This window comes from Castanea sativa, chromosome 8, assembly GCF_040712315.1.
Source record: "Castanea sativa cultivar Marrone di Chiusa Pesio chromosome 8, ASM4071231v1".
Taxonomy (NCBI): Eukaryota; Viridiplantae; Streptophyta; class Magnoliopsida; order Fagales; family Fagaceae; genus Castanea; species Castanea sativa.
Window position 1 is genome coordinate 35114707 of NC_134020.1, and position 21938 is coordinate 35136644.

At 34.4% G+C, this 21938-nt stretch overlaps 2 protein-coding genes across 4 annotated transcripts; one reads left to right on the plus strand and one right to left on the minus strand.

The window, feature by feature from the left end:
• Nucleotides 1-8770: 8770 nt before the first annotated feature.
• Nucleotides 8771-17374, plus strand: LOC142607346 (4-hydroxy-3-methylbut-2-en-1-yl diphosphate synthase (ferredoxin), chloroplastic). Of its 3 annotated transcripts, none has more exons than XM_075778796.1 (20): nt 8771-8909; nt 9386-9606; nt 10254-10411; nt 10988-11094; nt 11195-11295; nt 11378-11454; nt 11984-12103; nt 12259-12489; nt 12941-13057; nt 13168-13242; nt 13336-13413; nt 13574-13633; nt 13733-13795; nt 13999-14143; nt 14280-14418; nt 15093-15170; nt 15249-15408; nt 15505-15603; nt 15732-15836; nt 17036-17374. In XM_075778796.1, exons 2-20 carry the CDS (start codon nt 9396-9398, stop codon nt 17135-17137), a joined length of 2226 nt encoding a protein of 741 aa, XP_075634911.1. In that variant the 5' UTR covers nt 8771-8909; nt 9386-9395; the 3' UTR covers nt 17138-17374. The 3 variants fall into 3 exon arrangements, with proteins under 3 accessions (XP_075634911.1, XP_075634913.1, XP_075634912.1); XM_075778798.1 differs by having other exon boundaries at nt 8799-8909; nt 9377-9606; XM_075778797.1 differs by lacking the exon at nt 8771-8909 and adding an exon at nt 8933-9136.
• Nucleotides 17375-20118: 2744 nt separating this feature from the next.
• Nucleotides 20119-21580, minus strand: LOC142606913 (uncharacterized). The gene has a single exon (XM_075778281.1). It carries the CDS (start codon nt 20987-20989, stop codon nt 20504-20506), a length of 486 nt encoding a protein of 161 aa, XP_075634396.1. The 5' UTR covers nt 20990-21580; the 3' UTR covers nt 20119-20503.
• Nucleotides 21581-21938: the final 358 nt, after the last annotated feature.

The window sequence follows — 21938 nt, forward strand, 5'->3', positions numbered from 1 at the left end:
CAAGACACTAATCAGTTTTTAGTATAGACAGTGATTAAATTTAAGATTTTTTATTCAATTAATAGAAACTTTACCAATTAAGCTAATTAAAAAATAAGCCGTTATTAATAACACCAATTTTTTATTTTCATAATTTTAATTAGGGGGAGGGTTGTGCTTGAGTAGTCTAGTATCTAACTTTGATGGGACTGACGTGATTTTGACTGGAAGCACACAATTCTGATTCTCGTGCGCATTTGCCAACTTATTTGGATCCTTGTGGTTTTCATATGTTATAAAAATTCACACGGTGAAATTATATTCTACAATTTATAATACTTACATGGAGTTGCATTGTACAAGTGGTACATATACTTCCCAATATTTACCATTAAAAACAAAACAATTGGAAGATTATTAAAAAATATATAAATAGTACACAATTTATAGAAGCTATTGGTAGTAGAATTTTAGTGGAAATAGTTAAAACTTTGAAATAAAGTATCAATTATAAAGATACCCCTTGTGGTATGGGTCATTATCGAACACACCACATATGCTACAAAATTGACATTTTAAACCTTTATGACATTTATAATAACTCAATTGCCCATTTTGTTAAGACTTTTTTCATTTTTATTGGATGAAAGATGACCATAAAAGCCAAAACAAATGCACAACAACTAAGTCCTGCTAATCACGTATGTTCACGACTTCATGTGGTTATTTTTCATCTAATGAAAGTGATATGAATCTAATAGAATGGTCAATTACGTCATTTTAAATATCATAAAAATTTAAAAGGTTAATTTTTGCAGATAGGAAGTGTTTCATAATGACTCGTACCATAGGGGCTCTCTTTGCATTTAACCCATATTTTAAGGTACTGATAGTGTGTCATATGACATAAGAAGAAGAAAATGAAGAATAAAAAAAGTGAGAGTGTTCACTAGGCACAAGCACAACGTGAATTATACAATTTTATTATAATTTTTTTTATATAAAAAAAAAGATTTAATTTGAGACAATCCCAAAGTCTAAGAAACTTATGTAATTTACCAAAATCTTAAATAAATGAGAGACACTTTATGAAATGCACAAATACAATATAAGTTCATTTAAAAATGTTTTCTGAGTAATTATCTTCATGATCTAATATTTGGTATAAAGCACAATATGTGGTATAATATTTGAGAAATTAATTTCAATTATATTACAATAAAAAGGGAGTGTGCAAAGTAAAAAAGTTATAATATTGTGGGCAATAAGCCGAACAACTACTAATCACAATCCAGAATTATAATTTCCGACAATTTAACCTCAGCATTTTTTCTATGGCCACAGATAAAAAGGCGATCAGAAAAACGTTTTTGTCTTCTTCCCCTAACCGTTTCTTTCACCAAATTGTCTCAAATAAATACAAATTGACCAAAATAATTTGCTGGTCTTCCTATTTGACAATATAAACAGAACGATTAATTCTGCACAGCAACTTTTTCAGTGAGGCATCTTTATAAAAAAACCCATATATAATAATTGCCGAAACTAGCATGATCAAATTATGCAAATAGCTTCTCAGCCGAAAAAAAAAATGCCCATAGCTTATCACGTAGTGAAAAAGATTGCACGATTGTTTGTAATCTTAGCATTACAGAGGATCTACTAATCAAGTACATCTTTTTGACAGTAGTGTCAGGTTGGTTATTTCTTGTGCTCTGAACTCTGAACAAGTCCACCGTTTTAACTGTTTACAGAATACAAATCCGACTTAAAAATAAAAAAAAACTGTTTGCTGATCCATTAACTCAAATGGGCATGTCAATTGATAGGCAAAAATATATTGATTACTTTGGCAAATTAATTAATTAATTAAGTGAATTTAACATGCAATAAGTGTAGTAGTATAAACAAATCACTAACTAAGTTAAATGCAATAAAAAATAAATTTGACACATGTGATTTGTTTACGAACAAGGAAAACCACCGAGGTAAAATCCCACCAGGTGAATTTTAAGGTCACTACTCCCGAGAATCCACCATTATAAAAAATAAGCAGTTACAAGTAAAAGGAATCCCAGTATCTAATACCAACCTACAGTTGAACCCTTACCCCAATACCCAATATGACTTGTATTGTAGCGGCAATCTCTTCGTTCAATTCACGAATCCTAGTATGTAACTAACCAATGATGCATGGATCCCAGTACGTAACTAACACCTTTGCACGAATCCCAGTACGTGACTTACTCACCAACTTGAGGAAGATGTTGGTTGCAAAGTTCTTCAGCTCATCAATATGAAGATCAAGAAGCTCATTGGTCGTAAAACCCTTGGTGCAAAGACTCAGTAGCTTTTACAAAGAGAATAATGAACTAGAGCAATTTCTGTCTCTGATTACAATATGCGTGTAACAACAAGTGCACAACCTTTGCATCACTTTGCATTATTTTGTGACGGCTCTTAAAATAATTCTTATATATATCTAGGGTTGTGAGAAAATAAACCCTATACAAATACTCGAGGATATGCGTGTAATCAAATTTGGAAATTCTGATTTCGTAATTCTCGACAGTTACAACTTGTGTTGAGTTTTTGTCGAACTTCAATATTAAATCTCGATAGATAGGCTTCTGTCAAGACATCTGTCGAGCTTTAATGAACAACACTTCTTCACTTGTTTGTTGGACAGATTTGCATGGCTTTAACACTTGACTTGAAGAGCATATTTCTTGAAGTCTTAAACCATCCCATATCTACCCAATTACAAGTAAAGTGTGTTTTGTCAAAAGATTAGTCAATTACATCAAATATGTCCCTAACAATCACTTTGAGCGAACCTTGACTAAATCACTTTGAGCCTTTTTCCTTCCACACCTTGGAAGAATCTTTCCTTTGAGCGAACCTTTGATCCGGTGGTGAGGGGGAATAATTGAAACTGTTCAAGTTCAAAAGGAACATGAGGGCCTTGAGAAGATCTCCAAGATGGGCCAAAGAGGATGGAAACTGATTCTGGTTTCCGGACGAGAGCATACTATTGCTTTGTTGAGTGGCTAACCACTTGTAGCAATTTGAACGAGTATGCCCTGAAGCTCCATAGTGATGACAAAATTGCGGCTTCTTTGGTTAAGACTTCTTATTTTTAGCCTTATTGTCTTTCTTAGCTCTAGGATTTGTAGTCTCTTTCTTCTCTATCTTCGAGGGTGCTCCTAGAATAGATTTGCCCTTGTCTATGTTCTCACTAGCTATATCAATTTTAGATTCATTGTTCTCAGAATTAATATTATTAGCAAGTGAGACAAAAACAGTTCTACTAGAAGAGGCATTATGAGAAGAGTTAGAAAGTTCATACTCCAAGCCGGTTCTGTCAGAAGCTGATTTCTGGAGGTTTAGCATTTCATCCAGCTTTGCATTGGAAGTCCTCTCCAATTGAGCTCAAACTTGGAACAACTCTGCTTCAAGCTTCTTGATTTTTTTCAGCCAAGAAATTGTTCTCAAAACGCAGTGCTCCAATGACTTGGTGGGGTTCATCAACCTTGGTAGAGAGCTCATCTTGTTCCAACTTCACTTCACTAAGCTTCTTAGTGGACAGCCTATACAATTTCTCATACTTTTCAGACACCTTGTATAACTTTGCATAGGCTGTATGGATGTCATCGTAATCATCCATTTTCTCGAACTTAGATTCCACCAAGTCCTCTTCTTCATCCACTTCTTTTATGATCCCCTCAGTAGGACCCACTGTGGCAATGAAAGCATTCAAGATTCCCTCGTCATCATTGTCATCTGACTCGGTATTAGGTTCGGTGTCACTCAAGATAGCAATAAGAGCCTTGCTTTTCCCAATCGACTTGAGATATGTTGGACATTCTTGTTTCATGTCTCCAAAACCTTGACATCTGAAGCACTTTGGTCCAGAGGGAATGGTGTACTGACTGCCATCCTTAGCATCCTTCTTCCCTCTGTCTTGACTTTTAAATTGAAAAGAACTGGATTGTTTGCAGTCCTTGTCAAAGCCTTTCACATTGGCATTCTTCATGAACTTCTTGAATTGCCTTGTGATGTAGGACTTCATCTTAGAATCTTCGTCATTTGAAGAATTATCTGTCTCATTACTCTTGGCCTTAGTGCTTGCCTTTGCTTCCTTTCCAGGTCTAGTCAAACCCAATTCATAGGTTTGCAAGTTGCCAATCAGTTCCGTCAAAGGAATAGAGTCAATGTCTTTTGATTCTTCAATTATTGTAATCTTGGCATGAAATCTCTTAGGGAGAGATATGAGCACCTTTCTCACGACCTTGAGTTTGAGAATAGTTTCTCCAAGATTAAAGGCTGAGTTAACTATGTCCTTGAGTTTGGCATAGAACTCATCAAATGACTCATCATTCTCCATCTTTATCTCCTCAAAGCTAGTAGTGAGCCTTTGGAGCTTTGAATTCTTGATAGCCTTAGTCCCTTCTAAGTTGTCTGGAGGATAGTACATGCTTCTTTCGCAGTATCAGTAGAGGATATCTTCTTGAATTCCTCATTGGTGACCGCACTGAAAATGGCATTCAATACTTTGCTGTTAAAGTTTGCCACTTTAATCTTTGCATTATCCCAATCAGCCGGCGCTTCTTTTGGCTTAGTCTAGCCAATCTCCACAGCTTGCCACACATTTCATCTAAAAACTGCAAGAAAGCTCTCATGCGTACTTTTTAGTATGCATAGTTAGTGCTATCAAATAAATGAGATATAATAAGAGATTGTCATCTATCCATGACAAACAGGGGTCAATGGATCACATAGTAAAGATTAACTCTAATCAGAGTGTGCCTGTTTTGATATCACTTGATAGGCCAAAAATGTATTGACCATTTTGGCAAATTAATTAATTACTTATCCAAGTTAATTAATTAAGTCAATTTAACATGTAATAAGTGTTGTAGCATAAACAAATCACCAACTAAGTGAAATGCAGCGGAAAATAAATTTGACACAGGTGATTTGTTTACGAATGGGGAAAACCACCGAGGTAAAACCCCACAGGGTGAATTTAAGGTCACCACTCTCGAGAATCAACTATTATAAAAATAAAAAAAACAGTTACAAGTAAAAGGAATCCCAGTACCTAATATCAACCTACAGTTGAACCCTTACCCCAATACCTAATTGGACTTGTATTGTAGCGGCAATCTCTCCGTTCAATGCACAAATCCCAGTACATGACTAACCAATGATGCATGGATCCAATACGTGACTAACACATTTGCACGAATCCCAGTACGTGACTCACTCACCAACTTGAGGAAGATGTTGGCTGCAAAGTTCTTCAATTCATCAACATGAAGATCAAGAAGCTCATTGGTCACAAAAATCTTGACACAAAGACGCAGTAACTTTTACAAAGAGAATGATGAATTAGAGTAATTTCTGTCTCCAGTCACAATATGTGTAGTAACAACAAGTGTAACAACCTTTGCATCACTTTGCATCGTTTTGTAACGGCTCTTAAAATAATCTTTATATATGTCTAGGGTTGTGAGAAAAGAAACTTTACACAAATACTCAAGGATATGCGTGTAATCAAATCTGGAAATTATGATTTCGTAATTATTGACAGAAACAGCTTGTGTCGAGTTTCAACATTAAATCTTGATAGATAGGTTTCTGTCGAGACATCTATCGAGCTTTAATGAACAACACTTCTTCACTTGTTTCTTGGACAGGTTTACATGACTTTAACACTTGTCTTGAACAACATGTTTCTTGAAGTCTTAATCTGATAATGCCGAAAATCGTCAGTAAGCCACACGGTCCTCACGTGCCCTCGATAAAAAACCTGCACAACACAAAAGCTGAAGACCTTGAGAGGAATATTGGTGTGGTACCGGTCAAATATCCTCCGACAGTCAAGTTAGACAAATCTCTTGTTCACAACTCTAAAGTGCCAGAACTGGGGTGAATTATGCGTACCTTGATTATGAGAGTTTTGGGGTATTTATAGTAGTGTGGAGTTGACATCTGTGCCTTGGCCAAGAAGTTCTTTCCTTCTAGGAGAGAACCTCTTGGATTTTGTGTATCTCCTAGAATTCTTTTCCTTGTAGGAGTCTTTTTTATTAGGGTTAAGCGTGCGGCACAAGAAGTCTCCTTATACACGTATGTGCGGAGATCAAGTAAGGCCATGTCAGACCAGACAGAGGTTCACTTACCCTCTTCAACTTGTTCCCGTCAATTTATGGCGTCGTCACTTTGTTAAGGTCTACAGCTTCGTTATGAAGCTGTAGACTTTATGATGTAGTCGTTTGTAACAAGCGATGCCGACGGGATTATTGGATCCGTCCCCTTTTTTCTCATCGTGGTTTAACTACAAAATTATCCTTATCATAAACCATCCTAGATCTATTCAATTACAAATAAAATGCGTTTTGTCAATAGATTAACCAATTACATCAAATATATCCCTAACATCAATGATTCTAATGGTGATTTGAAAGCAGCTATTTTATTTGAGCTGTTGAGGTGCATTCTAGTTCTACATAAAGCTTTTAGTATTCATTCACTCACTCATATGTTTATTAATGGGGTATTTTCAGCATATAATGTTTAAGAATAACATAAGTTGTGTCACAGTCACAGAGAAGCCTAGCAAAGTCCTGTACGCACAAATGTGACATTAATAAGGTTATCATTTGTCAAGTTGTGTAGTCAACTTTCACGGATTGATGTGATTTTGCCAACAACTTACAGTACACAATCGTGAATCTCGTGCTCCTTGTTTCGATCGTGATTCTCGTGCGCCTTTGCATTAAAACATTTATAGCCACCTTTTTTTTTTTTACTGTTATTTGATTTTCATGGAGATTAACTTTTTTACCACACAAAAAAAAATAATTAAATTCCCAAAAAGTCTTTGGCTACCATTTTTAGTTAGCAGTTGCAAGAATACATATCCCAGCTCAATTACAAGAAATCAAGGTACCTTTTTTATTCTAATGTTTTTATATATAGTATTTTCAACAATAAATTTTTAATTTCAATAAAATAAGTGGTATTTAAATAAATTTATAGTCTCAATTGTCAAGCATAATCAAATATGATCCTGAAAAAAAAAAAAAAAGAAAAAAAAAAATACAACTTCTACGTGGTGGTAGGGTAGGCTTGGCTTGATGTGGCACCAAGTGAGTAAATGCATGGAAAGGCTACACATCAAATGGTGGGTACGTTGTGTTTCACTGTTCCCACTACAAAATACTGCAAAGGGATATTCAAAAGATTCCAATTCTAAAATAATAAGGGGTGATTTAGTAATGTTGTTTTAATAACGTTGATGGTATTTTTTAAAAATATTTGTGGTTGAAAAAGTGTGTGAAAATATATGTAAAAATATGTGTAAAAATACGTATAATGTTGTTTAAAAATTGAAAACATGTGTTTGAATTCTTATACCAAATGCCCCTAAAATATCTAGGCACTTCCTTTCACAATACGTGAAGCAACAAAAATAGTTTGCACTTGACCATTGTATTATGGTACAACTCCACTCAGTCCACATTCTTCATCTTTTTCTTTAATTTTGGTTCTTTTTATTTTTTTATTTTTTTAGGACATCTAGATTGGGTTCATGAGTAGTTTTTTCTTTAAACTTATTAGGAAACTATTTATTCGTATCTCTAAAAAGAAATATGGTTTAAATTTTTTTGATTTAATTACTCATTTAGTCTTCAATATTTTTCTCATATTTCAAAATGATTTATAACATTTGAAATGTTTATTTTAGTCTTTATACTTTAAATTTGTATAAAAAATGTCTCTACCGTTTAAACTTGTGTTTTGATTTTGAGTTGGGATTGTCCAAAGAAAGCCCAAAGATTTGATTTTGGATGGTGTCCAAGACGAAAAGAGATTGATTATTCAATTTTTTTTTTCTTTTATGTTTGTTTGGAGAATGAAAAAAAATTAAAGCAACGATTAACGGTAGGGACTTTTTAACAAAACTTTAAAATAGACTACAGTTCTCTTGTAATTCTTAAAGATTAAGGTAGTTTTTATTTTGGCCTTTAAAATTTTTATTTTAGTTCTTTATATTTAATTCTATCTTCATATTGAAATTTTCACCTATTTTCGTTAGTTACTTTATCTTTAATGAAAAAGAAGAAAAAAAAAAAAAAACACATTTAAGAATAGTTTAAAGTTATATCTAGTGTAATTTTAAATAATATTAGATTATCTAATAATTTGTTACTAAATTCATAATTTTGAAAATTGCATTGTTGGATTATATGTTCTTAACATACACATCAATTTTCATGCCAATTGGATATTATTTATTATTCAATTTATAAAGTCGTCTTTTATACATTATTTTAAATTACAAAAACTTGAATTTAAAAAGTTGATCAATGCCACTGCTATTGATCTTTGATCACCTTAAAATTTTACAAGTACGAAAAATATACAGAAATAATGTAATCCAATCATAAATTTGTCAAAATTTATATTACACCGTATGAAACTTGAACCCTCTATTTCTCCACACACACACACACACACACACACACACACACACACATATATATATATATATATATATATATATATATATATATAGCAAAGTGAAAAGGTTCTAAAATATTGTGGCCAAAAAGCAGAACTTCGACTAATGAAAAGGCTAAAGGCCAAAAAGTTATAATATTGTGGGCAAAAAATTGCATCTTTTGTATGGTACGGATAAGAGATGCTAAGAAAAACGTTATTGTCTTCTTCCCTAACATTGCTTTCACCTAACTGTTCAAAAAAAAAAAAAAAAAACCAAAATTCAGAAAAACATTATTCAGAAAATCGTTAAAAACAGAGGCCTAGGAAGTGAAACTCCATCTACCACTAGTTTTGGTTCCTCCTCTAGATCCTTCCCTTTCACTCTCCTTGAAAAGCCCACTTCTAGCTCAGCTTTTAAGGTAAACTACAACCACAGGTCCACATGTTTAAGCTTTGTCTATAAAGCTCAATTCATTTTTGTAAACAATTCTGGCTTATCTGAAAAGCACTTTGAATTTGTAATCAAAACAAGTGTTTGTTTCTGTTTTGGTGTTTTTAAGTGTTTTGTTTACAATTTGAGAGTTCTGCTTCTGATCATATAGTATAGAGTGATCAATACCCAATTAGTTAAAAAGACTAAAAAAAGGTAAATTTTGTTAGTTATTATTATTACTATCTTTTGTGAATATTTTCTGCTAAAGTAGGAAACTTTTTTTTTTTCCCGTTTGGTTGCTGAGAAAGTTTAGGGAACGAAAAGAATGATGATTTTGAAGGAAAATTGGTTAATGATTTATCAATTTTCTCGGCAACTAAACGGGGTGTACAATTTCAAATTTGCAAGTAGTAATTTTGATGAGCTGAATTAATGTTGAATTACCTTTTTGAGACTCTGAAGGTGAACAGAAATGGCTACCGGAGCTGCTGTACCGGCTTCGTTTACGGGTCTCAAGAGCAGGGACCTGAGTTTGGGGTTCACGAAAAGTATGGATTTTGTGAGAGTTTCTGATATGAGAAAGGTTAAGGCTAGTAAAAGAAAGGTCTTGATGATAAGGAACTCAAATCCAGGCTCGGATATTGCTGAGCTTCAGCAGGCATCAGAGGGAAGCCCTCTATTAGGTATAATTACTTAATGCATATGTTATGTTTAGTCTTTGATGCTCTCTGTTATATTTGTCAATGTCTTGGCTTCATGTTCCTTCGAATATTTGAAAAAGGAATGCAACAGTTTTGAGGCTACTATGTTGGGTGAATTGGTGATAGATATTGTTAGAAGTAATTAAATAGGCATGTGATGTTGTTATAGCTTTCCCATAATCCAATTACCGGAAAAATGTTTCCCCCATTAAGCACTAATATATATATTTTTTATATTTTGATTAGATCAGGAAATCATTCAAAACATGAACAGAAGCTTCTTGTTTTTTTTCCTTTTAATAAATTTTTTGGGTTTCCTATAATTGGATTCACGATTTCAATTAATTAATTTTTTGTTCGAGAATTCAAATGGAGTTTCTAATTTTTTTAAAAAAAGGAGTGTAATTACAGAAAGTAATTTTGGTTTCTATAATCAACTAAGCCAAAAGGTTGTACTAAACTCAATTTTGTTTACCTCAGTTGAGTGGTGATAAATTTTTTTAATTACTTTTTGTTCACCGTTTTTTATGCATGTTATTTAAAACGCTCAATATCTAATTGATAAGTATATCTGTTTTGTCTTTGTGGCTAGTTTTGTTCATGATGGATGAATAATTATGTGAATGTAGTTCCTAGGCAAAAGTATTGTGAATCCATACACAAAACTGTCAGGAGGAAAACACGAACAGTGATGGTGGGAAATGTGGCTCTTGGTAGTGAGCATCCTATAAGGATTCAAACAATGACCACAACTGACACTAAAGATGTTGCCGCAACAGTTGAACAGGTTCTTTTACTTTCCTGATTGAGCCATTCTTATCGATGTAAAAAATTGCTATGTATTTCTAAGATAGCAAAAGGATTTGGACCAAGTACATTTCGTTCCGTATCTGCAGATGTGATATAGGTGACTGGCATATGATGTAATTTGTGTTGGGAACTGGATGACAATTATTTATATTTATAAAGCGATGTTTATGTTGGTAGAATTATTACTGAATGGCCCATGTTGCTGTCTATTTGATTAAGCCAGGCAATAATGAGGAAATTTAGGTTTTACCGCTGGAGCAGCATGACGGGTCTGAATCAACAGCACCCAAAAGTGCTTTTGTTCTCAGTACTAGGTTCTAAATTTCAAATTTTGCAGGGTATGACACAATGGTTTTGTGTCCAATTAACATCTTATTAAATATCATAAACTACTTGAACTAAATAGAAGTAAAATAGGTGAAAGTGGCAGAAGAGTTCAAACAAAAAATGTCTTATATGATTACTTATCCCAAAAAAAAAATGTCTTCTATGATTCTCATTCATTTCATTTTCTGGGAAACTTTCATTGAACCAAATGCCAATCTGCTGGTAGGTAATGAGAATAGCTGACAAAGGAGCAGATATTGTTCGGATAACAGTCCAAGGGAAGAAAGAAGCAGATGCATGTTTTGAAATCAAAAACTCGCTTGTGCAGAAAAAGTAGGTCTGAATTATTGTAAGGAATGTTGGGCATTATTTGAAACTGTATATTCATATTTGATAAAAAGATCAACTAGTGACTAACTACATATCTGGGCAGTTACAATATACCTCTGGTGGCAGATATTCATTTTGCTCCCTCAGTTGCACTGCGGGTTGCAGAATGCTTTGACAAGATACGTGTCAACCCTGGAAATTTTGGTACGCAGTTTGCCATTCATTAATTTTGTTTTCAGATGCTTGAAGACAAGTATTCTGAATATAATAAGGTGATTCACTGCAGCTGATAGGCGGGCTCAATTTGAGCAGCTAGAGTACACAGAAGAGGACTATCAGAAAGAACTTGAGCACATAGAGCAGGTCAAGCCACTTATCTTTTGATTTTATGGGAACTCCTAAATTGTTTTTAATTACAAGCATGGATGGCTACGTGACTGAGAACATGTAATAGGGGAAATGAAAAAATGCTGTGTCTCTGTTTTCAAATTTCTACCCTTATGTTCTTCTTAAAGTGACCCTACATATGTTACAACCTTTATGGTCTTCTACAAAATTTGACGCATTTTTTGTGTGTAAATCCTGATAATACTCTAATTTCTTTATGGCTTTAACTTTTAAGCCCAGAACCAGTGAAGTGTAGAAGTTATTTATGTTATTTACAAGCACATTTTTTCACTTCAGTGGGCCAGATGGAACTCAAAGATTAAAGCTATTATTCTTCTACCATGCTGCCATCTATTCTTTAGCTGTATTCATGTTTGTAGAAAGTTTATCTTGTCCAAAAGTAAAGCTGTCATGGTCAAAATGGGGGTCAGTCAATATCAACTGTTCAACAATGTAATTGAGAATGTACTGAAACTTTTTTTTTTTTGGCTTTCAATTGCACCAGGTTTTTACTCCATTGGTTGAAAAATGTAAGAAGTATGGAAGAGCAATGCGTATCGGAACCAACCATGGGAGTCTTTCAGATCGTATAATGAGCTACTATGGGGATTCTCCTAGGGGAATGGTGAATAGTTATTTTTATTTATAGTTCTGCCAAGCAAAACTTTTGTGCTTTTTTCTTCTACTTTCAAGTTCAGTGATGACATACCTCACTGAAAAATAATTAAATAAATAAATATAAACTCAGTGATGCCATACTATTCAGCATTCCTTGAACAGGTTGAATCTGCATTTGAGTTTGCAAGGATATGCCGGAATTTGGACTATCACAATTTTGTCTTCTCAATGAAAGCGAGCAATCCGGTTGTCATGGTCCAGGCATACCGACTGCTTGTAGCTGAAATGTATGTTCAGGGCTGGGATTATCCATTACACTTGGGAGTTACTGAAGCTGGAGAAGGTGAGGATGGGCGAATGAAATCTGCAATTGGCATAGGGACCCTTCTTCAGGTCTGGTTTAACTGGATATTCAATGAAATGGATGATCATTTTGAATTCTTATACTGTTGTTATGTTGTGATGTGTTCATTTGCTGTCAAGTATGAATTATGCTATCTAGGATTATTGGTAATATGTTGTTCTTCAAACTTCAATAATGTTGTAGGCTTGTGCTGATTTTGAACTTATCCAAACAATGTGAACTTAATTTTCTGTGGATTTCAAACCCATCAATTGAAATTCTTTCATTTTGATAATTCTATAAATTTCTTAAATTTTTCATCCAAACATAACTTAATTGAAATTAGTTGGCACATATGCATGTGTGGGATCCTACACTTATAAAATCCTTTTTTCTTTTTAAAAATGTTTAGTAGTAAATTTTACATCTTCAAAAGCATCAAGTTTTCAAAGCCATATAATTACTGTAGTTGGAAATTTAAACACACTGTTGGATATGCAGGATGGTCTGGGTGATACAATTAGAGTTTCTCTCACAGAACCACCAGAAGAGGAGATAGACCCCTGCAGAAGATTGGCCAACCTTGGTATGAGAGCAGCTGAACTTCAGAAAGGGGTGGTAGGATACTTCAATATCCTCTAAAAGATTAAATTAACTTGCTTAAGCACCTCAATAGTGATATTAAGATGATCCTTTGAAATTGGTCTTTATGACACTATTTCCATCAGGCACCATTTGAAGAAAAGCACAGACATTATTTTGATTTCCAACGCCGAACTGGTCAATTGCCAATCCAAAAGGAGGTACATCTTAAATTTTTTGGAAATTGTTATAGAATTGTGCATTCATATTGCTTTATTTACAGTTTTCTAACAGATTTAAAATTTTAAGTACAGGGTGAGGAGGTGGATTATAGAGGTGTCCTGCACCGTGATGGCTCTGTTCTCATGTCAGTTTCCCTGGATCAGTTGAAGGTACTACTTGGACTGCGGTTACCTTGTTTCCTTGTATAAGTACTTTTATTTTTTTTCCTATCAATCTTTTTCTTGAAAGAAAGAGGGGCAGGGGTTTGATTCTGAAGAACAGTCTAATAAATCCTTTTTCTTTTCTCTTATTTTATTTTTTCAAATACAGATGCCAGAACTCCTTTACAAGTCACTTGCAGCTAAGCTTGTTGTTGGCATGCCATTTAAGGTCTATTCTTTCTCCATGTGGTTGCATAAAAGATTGTTGAGCTTTACAGTCTGTGGAATTTATATGTATAATTTTAGTGACACATTGATTTTGATTTAGGATTTGGCGACAGTGGACTCAATTTTATTGAGAGAACTTCCATCAATTGATGATGATGATGCTGTAAGAAACCTACTTCTCTTTGGCTTCATTACTTTAGGAAAAGAATTCCATATGCTCTCTCTCTCTGTCTCTCTCTCTCTCTCACACACACTCAATTCATCAGTTCTGCCTTAGCATATCATTAAACCATTTTGCTGCATTATTATTTAAGTCATTGAAACAATTTCGGAATGTTATGATATTATTCTTTGTATCATGAACAGCGGCTAGCTCTCAAAAGACTGATAGATATAAGTATGGGGGTTATAACTCCCTTGTCAGAGCAGTTAACAAAGCCATTGCCCAATGCCTTGGTTTTGGTAAACCTTAAGGAATTATCAACTGGAGCATACAAGCTTTTGCCAGAAGGTGCCACTTAGCATTTTACTAGTATCAAGTTCTTCCATGAACGCATCCTTTTTCTTTTCATTTCCCTAAGTTGAGCACATTCCATTACAGCCTTCACTTTTATATCTTGTTTTATATTTCATTGATTGCCTCCTAGGTTCACGTTTGGTTTTGTCTTTACGTGGCGATGAGCCCTATGAAGAGCTAGAAATCCTCAAAGACATTGATGCTGCCATGCTTCTTCATGAACTACCCTTTACTGAAGAAAAAATCAGCAGAGTGCATGCAGCAAGGAGGTAATAACTGATAACGTTATTTATAAATTCCACAAATAAGTCAATTGAAGAAATATGGTAACCCAAGGCAATTGGCAAGTAGTTCAAGGCCAATTGTTTAGTTTATTTACTTCTTCTTATTTTTCTAACTAGGTTTATTTACAAATTATTGAAAGAAAAAAGGAACATAAATGCACTTGTAGGGATTGCAGGGAATACCAAGTTCAGACAAACATTCCCCTTTGGCTTTTCGTAGGTTCAGATGACCCATGTCTGTTCAGAACACCGATTGGATTCCCCTTGGTGCTGAAATGATGATTTATTTTATGCATAAAGTTATATATATGCTCGTGGAGAGAGAGTTACATCAAACATGGAGTCACGTTTTTAGTACCTGAGTTCAAGTATAAAACCATTCTTGAATCAGTCTTCTTGTATTCATCATAGGGTCCACCTCTATTGTCTATTGGTTTGGCTCCAGTGACCTAGACATTTTTCCTTTAAAAATTACCTATAAGATTCTAAAACCGGTGTCTGGTGTGACCCAATGAAGCATTGGCTTTAGGCAGCAGATAGACTATATTTGAAGAAGTTGTCTCCCTTTCTATCAGGGTGCTTAGTTTCAAATTTTAACAGGATTCATCACAAAATTGTACAAATCTTTCCTATCCTGATAATTTTACTTTTATCTGCAGGCTATTTGAGTACCTAGGAGACAATTCTCTGAACTTCCCTGTTATTCACCATATCCAGTTTCCAAATGGGATTCACAGGTAATTTAGTCCACACTTGTTCAGGCAGATGGACTAATGAGTAGTTTTTTTATCATGGTACTTTTCTTCTGCTTGCAGGGATGACTTGGTCATTGGTGCTGGTACAAATGCTGGAGCACTTCTAGTAGATGGACTTGGAGATGGTGTCCTATTAGAAGCCCCAGATAAAGATTTTGATTTTCTTCGGAATACATCTTTCAATTTACTACAAGGTTGCAGAATGCGGAATACGAAGACAGTATGTAGTTTCTATGCTGAAAAGAAAAGGATTTAACATCTGAGGAATAAATGACACTATTGTACTATTTCTTAATATGCCTAAACATTGTTTCAGGAGTATGTCTCATGCCCATCCTGTGGAAGAACTTTGTTTGACCTTCAAGAAATAAGTGCACAAATACGGGAAAAGACATCACACTTGCCTGGTGTTTCAGTAATTACTTAATCCTTTTGTTCTGTTATCAGATGATATTGAATATCAACTTCCTGTTCCAAGTTACCATGTTATATAATGTAATTTCTTGTCATTGATCTAAACGTTTTCTTTCTTTACTGTGCCAGATTGCAATCATGGGTTGCATTGTAAATGGACCAGGAGAGATGGCTGATGCAGACTTTGGATATGTTGGTGGTGCTCCTGGAAAGATTGACCTATATGTTGGGAAGGTTTGAAATCTTTTTGTGGATTTAACTGAAATGTTTTTTAATAAATTTTGCATCCTATAGAAAAATTGAGCTAGGATACATGCCACTCTCAATTGCAACCTATGATACGACTTGCATGCATAATTAAAAAAATTTTCCCTTTTAAATACGGTTCTATGCATAATTAATTTTTTTTCCTTTTAAATACTGTTCTATGAATCTAGTGTACTTAATTAAAACTTATTAGTTTAATTATTAAGTTGTAGTTAATAATAAGTATAAAAGTTATCAAGTTTCTGAATTAAACCTGTACATTTTGCCCTCTAAGTCAAGGTGTCTAACAGCCAAACTTCAGTAGAGTGGGGATACTGTGATACAAGGACACAGCATGTCTTCATTATGACCAGGAAGCAACCTGGAACTTCAATATTGCTGACCTTCATGTGCATATGACCGTAAGATTTTATTTGGTCACTGCCTGTTGAATGATGTTATAAAATCATGCTGTTAATAGAGATCAATAACATGCCAGATTTGGGGACCAAGATAGTTATCATGTGATTGTCAATTACTGATATGATCTGGTCAAATGTTAATTATGAACCACTTGTAATGGAGCTTGGAAATTGTAGGAATGAGTGAATAGTTGTGGAATCAATCCCTGTGCTCTTATAAAAACAGACTGAGTATCGTTGCTTTGTTTGTCATTTGTTAGGAACATAAAAATCCAAAAATTATCAATAGAACAATGAGGAAAATTTTCAGTAAAAAAAACAAGAACAAGAAAGAAACTATATTTCTTTTCTTGAACACAAATTTGTTAAACCATATTGATGCTATACATTGTTGGCATTTAATCCCTTTCATCCTTTAGAATCCTAAACCACACTGTGGGACTTGACAGGGGCTTGTAAATGATGTAAACGCAAGTAAGTTCCCCAGATCCTTTGTCAATTAATCATGAGACTGAATGTATCTTCATAGCTCAGTTGGGAATTTCCCTGGAACATTTAATTCATGACCACTTTTTCCCATTTAGTGATAAAGTGGAATGGTTATTCTTAAAAGTACTTTGTTTTCTTAAATCAGAAGATAGTACTAAGACATCTTTGAGTAGTTGGCATATCATCTGCAGTACCAGTACTTTGTTGTATTCATGATAACGTGGTTCACAATCTCAACAATTGTGTGAACTTGACGAAAGTTGGATTGTATTTCAGACGGTGGTGAAGCGTGCAATTGAGATGGAGCGTGCAACTGATGCCTTGATCCAGCTTATAAAAGATCATGGCCGCTGGGTTGACCCTCCTGCAGAAGAGTAAGCGCTAGCACAAGCAGTTCCGGCTGGCTGATAGGAAGTAAGAGACTGTCAAAGGGAAACCACTGTCCCAATCCTGTTATTTAACTCCACTCCCCAAAGTCGTAGTCAATACAGGATAAATAGAAGAGAAACTACATGTAAGCTTAGCATATGCAATATATGTTCATCAATTGCTATGCAAACATCCGTGTAATACTTCCATCATTAGAAATAAATTCAAGCTGCATATTTTCCCTGATATCTGTGGATCCCTTTGATGCAACTCTATGATTGTAAAAAAATCTGTCTTTTTCTCCATTTCCACATAAGAACCATACTTAAAGAAGCAACTTAGTTCATGATGAGGCTAACCCAATGATTAGAAAGCTCCACCTCCATCAACACCATTTTTAAAGAATTCCCACCTCACCAATCGTAATCATTACCTTCCCTAGGACACTATATGCACCCTTCTTCCATAATTCTTGCACGGTTGCACCACAGTAAAATTTCAAATATAAAAAGGGTCGTGTCAAATATTAGAGCATCATTCTTTCGTAATTTTATTTTTAACAAGTTGGAATCTCACAGCAATCATGATGGACTGAACCATCCTTTCTTCACTTTTCACACAACCTTTATGAAGCCCAGCATTTTTGTCTGACCAAAGAAAAGTGGATAGTTGCTGTCACTTGCTGCCCCATAGCTCTTTCTTTTGAAAAATTCTGGTGCCCCATAGCTTTTTTCATAGGGCCTTAACCGGAGCCTTTTAAGCATGACACAATTTTTAAAGTAAACTCTCTTTCCAATCTACTCAGTGGAGAAGAAACGGAAACAAATTTTTGGTAATTTTCTTTTTGTTTTAGATCACTTTGAGACTGACATGCATATGATATTGGTTACCAAATTTTCTTTTTATTAATTGAGTAAACATATGGGAAAGTTGAACAATTAGCGTATTCATCCCAAAAAAAAAAAAAAATTGAACTATTACCCAATGGGCATAGCAATAGCAAAAATATTAAATTTCAACTAATTATATTAATGAATTAATAATAAGAATGAAACTGAAAACAAAAAGGTCAAGCTGACCCCATTAGTCAGACTTAAAACACGACGATGCAGTATAAACCAATCCGATGTTTAAAAATAAGTCATTTCTGCATGAGACCCAGTCAAACCAGGCAGGTTTGTGGCCTCTTGAGTAACCCGAATGGGTTTAAATAACTCGATTGGGTTTGTGAAATTTATAAATTACATTTATAGGTATATTTTATCGACTTTTTTTTTACTGTTTAATGTATTATAATATGGTAATTTAAAAAAGAGAAAACTTAAAAATAATTTTTTTTTTAATTTAAAAAATGCACTTCTTTGTTTGTCTACTTATTTCCAAGACTCTCATTCTATCAAAAGAGTACTATGTTGTTATGAAACATTGATTTTGAATTATAATTGTTAGTTTAATTTAGGAACATGTCAATTTTTGTTTAATTTACATATTTATGATATAATTTCTTAAACTTATTTTCATAAATATTTATTTTTTAAAAAGTTTTGTTTGATGTTATAGTTCGAACGATAACCCATTGGTTGAACCGATGACCCGACTCATAAACCAGGGTTTAATGACTATGAAAACAACAACAAAGAGCATTATTAAAGCCTAGATAACCAAATTGCTTATCATATGTGCTAGTTACATCAAATGTCTGTTTCATAAAAACTCACATTTCATACTTTTGAAAGAAACCCTTCTAATAAGTAGGCAAGATTCATGCTCTTTTATAACAGGAAATACTTTATTTCACACATTTTTACACAAATGCGAAATTGCTCCAAACTAGGAATTTTTGACTTGTTGAGGTCATAATTTGAAAGCAGTCGTAGCGTGTGTAAACGTGTGCGCAGCAAGTTGTATAATTTCTCTCACCTCAAACAAACCCTCATCAAAAGTCAGATTTCAGACACCTTTTTCAGTTCCACCTTTGAGAGTGAATGAACATAGCTGGCCCTTGTCAGGGACAGCCAAAAACAGTTTGCAGGAAAAGAAAAAAAAATACAACGCTTTAACACAATAATAAAGAACAACGCTGCTTTGTGGGGCTCTCACGTAATTAAAAATGGTCCCACGTACAACGTTTTTACGTATGGTATGGGGGTCAGGTCATGTTCTACTACTTCTACCGCATGTGCATGTGCATGTGCATGTGCATGTGCATGTGCATGTGCATGTGCATGTGCATGTGCATGACACTTTTGACAGGTACTCGCAAGTCGCACATTAAAATTGTTCTCCATTTTTCATTACCAACGCACCATATTCCAAGATATGACAAAATTCCCAATAATAATAGAGGTAAGAATCCTTCGTATTCGCATTTAGAAATTTCTAACATCACAAGAACTCAATCATCCAATTCATTATTAACAAAAATAATTAGGGTCAAGAGACACTATAATAAAATTTTCTTTTAAAGACTATAATAATTTTTTTTTTTGAAGGAAGGACTATAATAATATGTTGATTCCAATTATTCAAAAATTTCATAAAAAATTAATTTTATCTATTTTATATATATGCACATTTTTAAATACCTCAGATCAGATTAGTGACACCTAACATCAAATTATATTTCACTAAAATATCAGATTAGTGACATTTGACTTAGCATTATATTATATTTCACTAAAATGTCAATCAGGTTTCGGATATGTAAAAGAAGAATAAGACTAAATGTAAAGTAAATTGTGCAAGTGTAAATTTACTTCATTACTATAGTAACTATGTATTCTTACACAATTTTACTTAGCTTAATGTTGGTTAATTTTGGACTTGATTAACTAAAATGTGATTTTTTTTTTCTATTAATCAGCCACAATTTACTTACGTTTTGGCAGTCCCTTTTCCTCCACCAACCAAAACAGAAGAATCTAAAGTAGCGTAAAAATTAAAATTAATAGCATAAACCAACCACAATAAATAAAAAAAAAAAGAAAAAGAAAAGAAAAGAAGCAAAAGTAGACTTTCTGTATAACAATAATTTTGAACACTAAAACTAAACTCAATATCTGTAATTGAAAAGACATTATCGACTAAAAAAAAAACATATTAACTCCAAATATTAAATCCAAAAGAATGAAGCATGAAAATTCAATTAACTCCTAAACACCAATTCACCATCTCAAAATAATGTACCAATCATTTTAACCCAAAAAAAAAAAAAAAAAAACTACCGCAATGATCTGATATAAACTATAAAGCAATTAATTACTATAAAAGAAATTTATAGCAGTAATAATAGACCTCTAAATCATCAAGAAATTTTTTGTGTAGTGTATGAAGTTGAATTTCATTGTTGAGAGAATATGAGAATGAAGAAGAGTTTCAGAGAATCTCTCTCCTGGCTCCGTATCCGTACTGAGCTCGCTGAATGTTGTCCTTGCGCTTCTTGTACACCATGCCTCCCACCGCCACCAAAGCGAAAGCGAATATCACTCCGATCGCGATCCCCACCTTCTTCCCACCGCTCATTCCGCCGCCGGACGAGTGGTTCGAATCGGAACTCTCATTGCTGTGGACCTCGCTCGCCGCATCATCGGCAGACGGTGCTGGAGTCGGAGTCGGAGTCGGAGACGAGCCTGGTGCCAGAGGAGGCGACGGAGGAGACGGACTCGGAGACTGATCCGTTGGAGAATGCGCCGGCGCCGCACCCGAAGCCGGAGCAGGAGCCGGCGGAGAAGACGGCGAGTCGGATCCGAGTTGAGGACCCGGAGACGGAGATGCCGGCGGCGGCGAAGATTGAGACACGGAGAATCCAACCAAGGAAACCGCCAAGAGTAAAACGACGTAGAATTGTGCGAGTTTCGCCATTAGTGGATCTGAGAAAGTTGTATTGAGTATAACAGTGTGGTTGAGCAGAATATAAACAAAACGGTTTCAAACTTTGAAGCAAAATGTAGTACTGAGGAGTAGATGTAGATCTAAACTTCTCGGGCGGAGAGAAAAGCGGAGGGGGCCTAGATTGACGGGAACGGAAATGGATCTGGCCACGTAGGCAGCGTAGAAGAGAAGGGAACAGAGGCGAAGCACTGGATCGGAAGTTCGAGGTAAAATGGATTCTTGGAAATGAAGGGAATTGGGGGAATTTAAAATGAGAGGAAAGAAAACGAAATCCGTGAGGTGAGGAATTTGAGTGAAAAAAGGGAGAGAGTGTGATGTTTGTTTATGAACTGATGATAAGGCGTAAAGATGAAGGGAAAGAGACTGACGAGGAGGAAGAGGAGGAAAAACAAATTTTTACCCTTTTACGGTTTTTCTTGGTTTCTTTTGTGGTAATCTTGTGTGCGTATATATCGGTGAGGAAAATTTGTTTTTGTTTTTGTATTTGGATTTCTTTTCACGGGTTTGGGATTTTCTTTCTTTTCTCTCAATCAAAAGCCAGCTCCATCTGCGTTGTGGAATGTGATTAGATTTGTACTTATACGCTATTTATGGGATATACTTCGTGAATTCAGGTTTGGCCATTTAAGAATGACTAGTGGATGATGACCCGTGTATTACACGAAATATTTTAATGTTATATGGATTTTTTTTTTTTGGGTTTAAATATAGAAATTGCTAATGATGATTTTTATTTATAGACATTTTATATTTTTATTATGATAGTGGATTTATGAGGAACTATATATACTAAAGCTAATTTTTTTTTTTTGAGAGACTAAAGCTAATATTGGTGTAATGTTTCCCTCAAAAAATAATATTAGTATAATATACCATTTAAAGGAAATATGATATAGTAAGATTCTATCTTAAATTTGTA

What these genes read in the sequence shown, in the direction of transcription:
- LOC142607346 (XM_075778796.1), top strand. Translation starts at nt 9,396, where the DNA reads ATGGCTACCGGAGCTGCTGTACCGGCTTCGTTTACGGGTCTCAAGAGC. An exon ending in TTTCCCTGGATCAGTTGAAG is followed by an intron (nt 13,414 to 13,573) that starts GTACTACTTGGA and finishes TTTCAAATACAG; the next exon opens with ATGCCAGAACTCCTTTACAA. An exon ending in TTTCCAAATGGGATTCACAG is followed by an intron (nt 15,171 to 15,248) that starts GTAATTTAGTCC and finishes TTCTGCTTGCAG; the next exon opens with GGATGACTTGGTCATTGGTG.
- LOC142606913 (XM_075778281.1), bottom strand. Translation starts at nt 20,989, where the DNA reads ATGGCGAAACTCGCACAATTCTACGTCGTTTTACTCTTGGCGGTTTCC.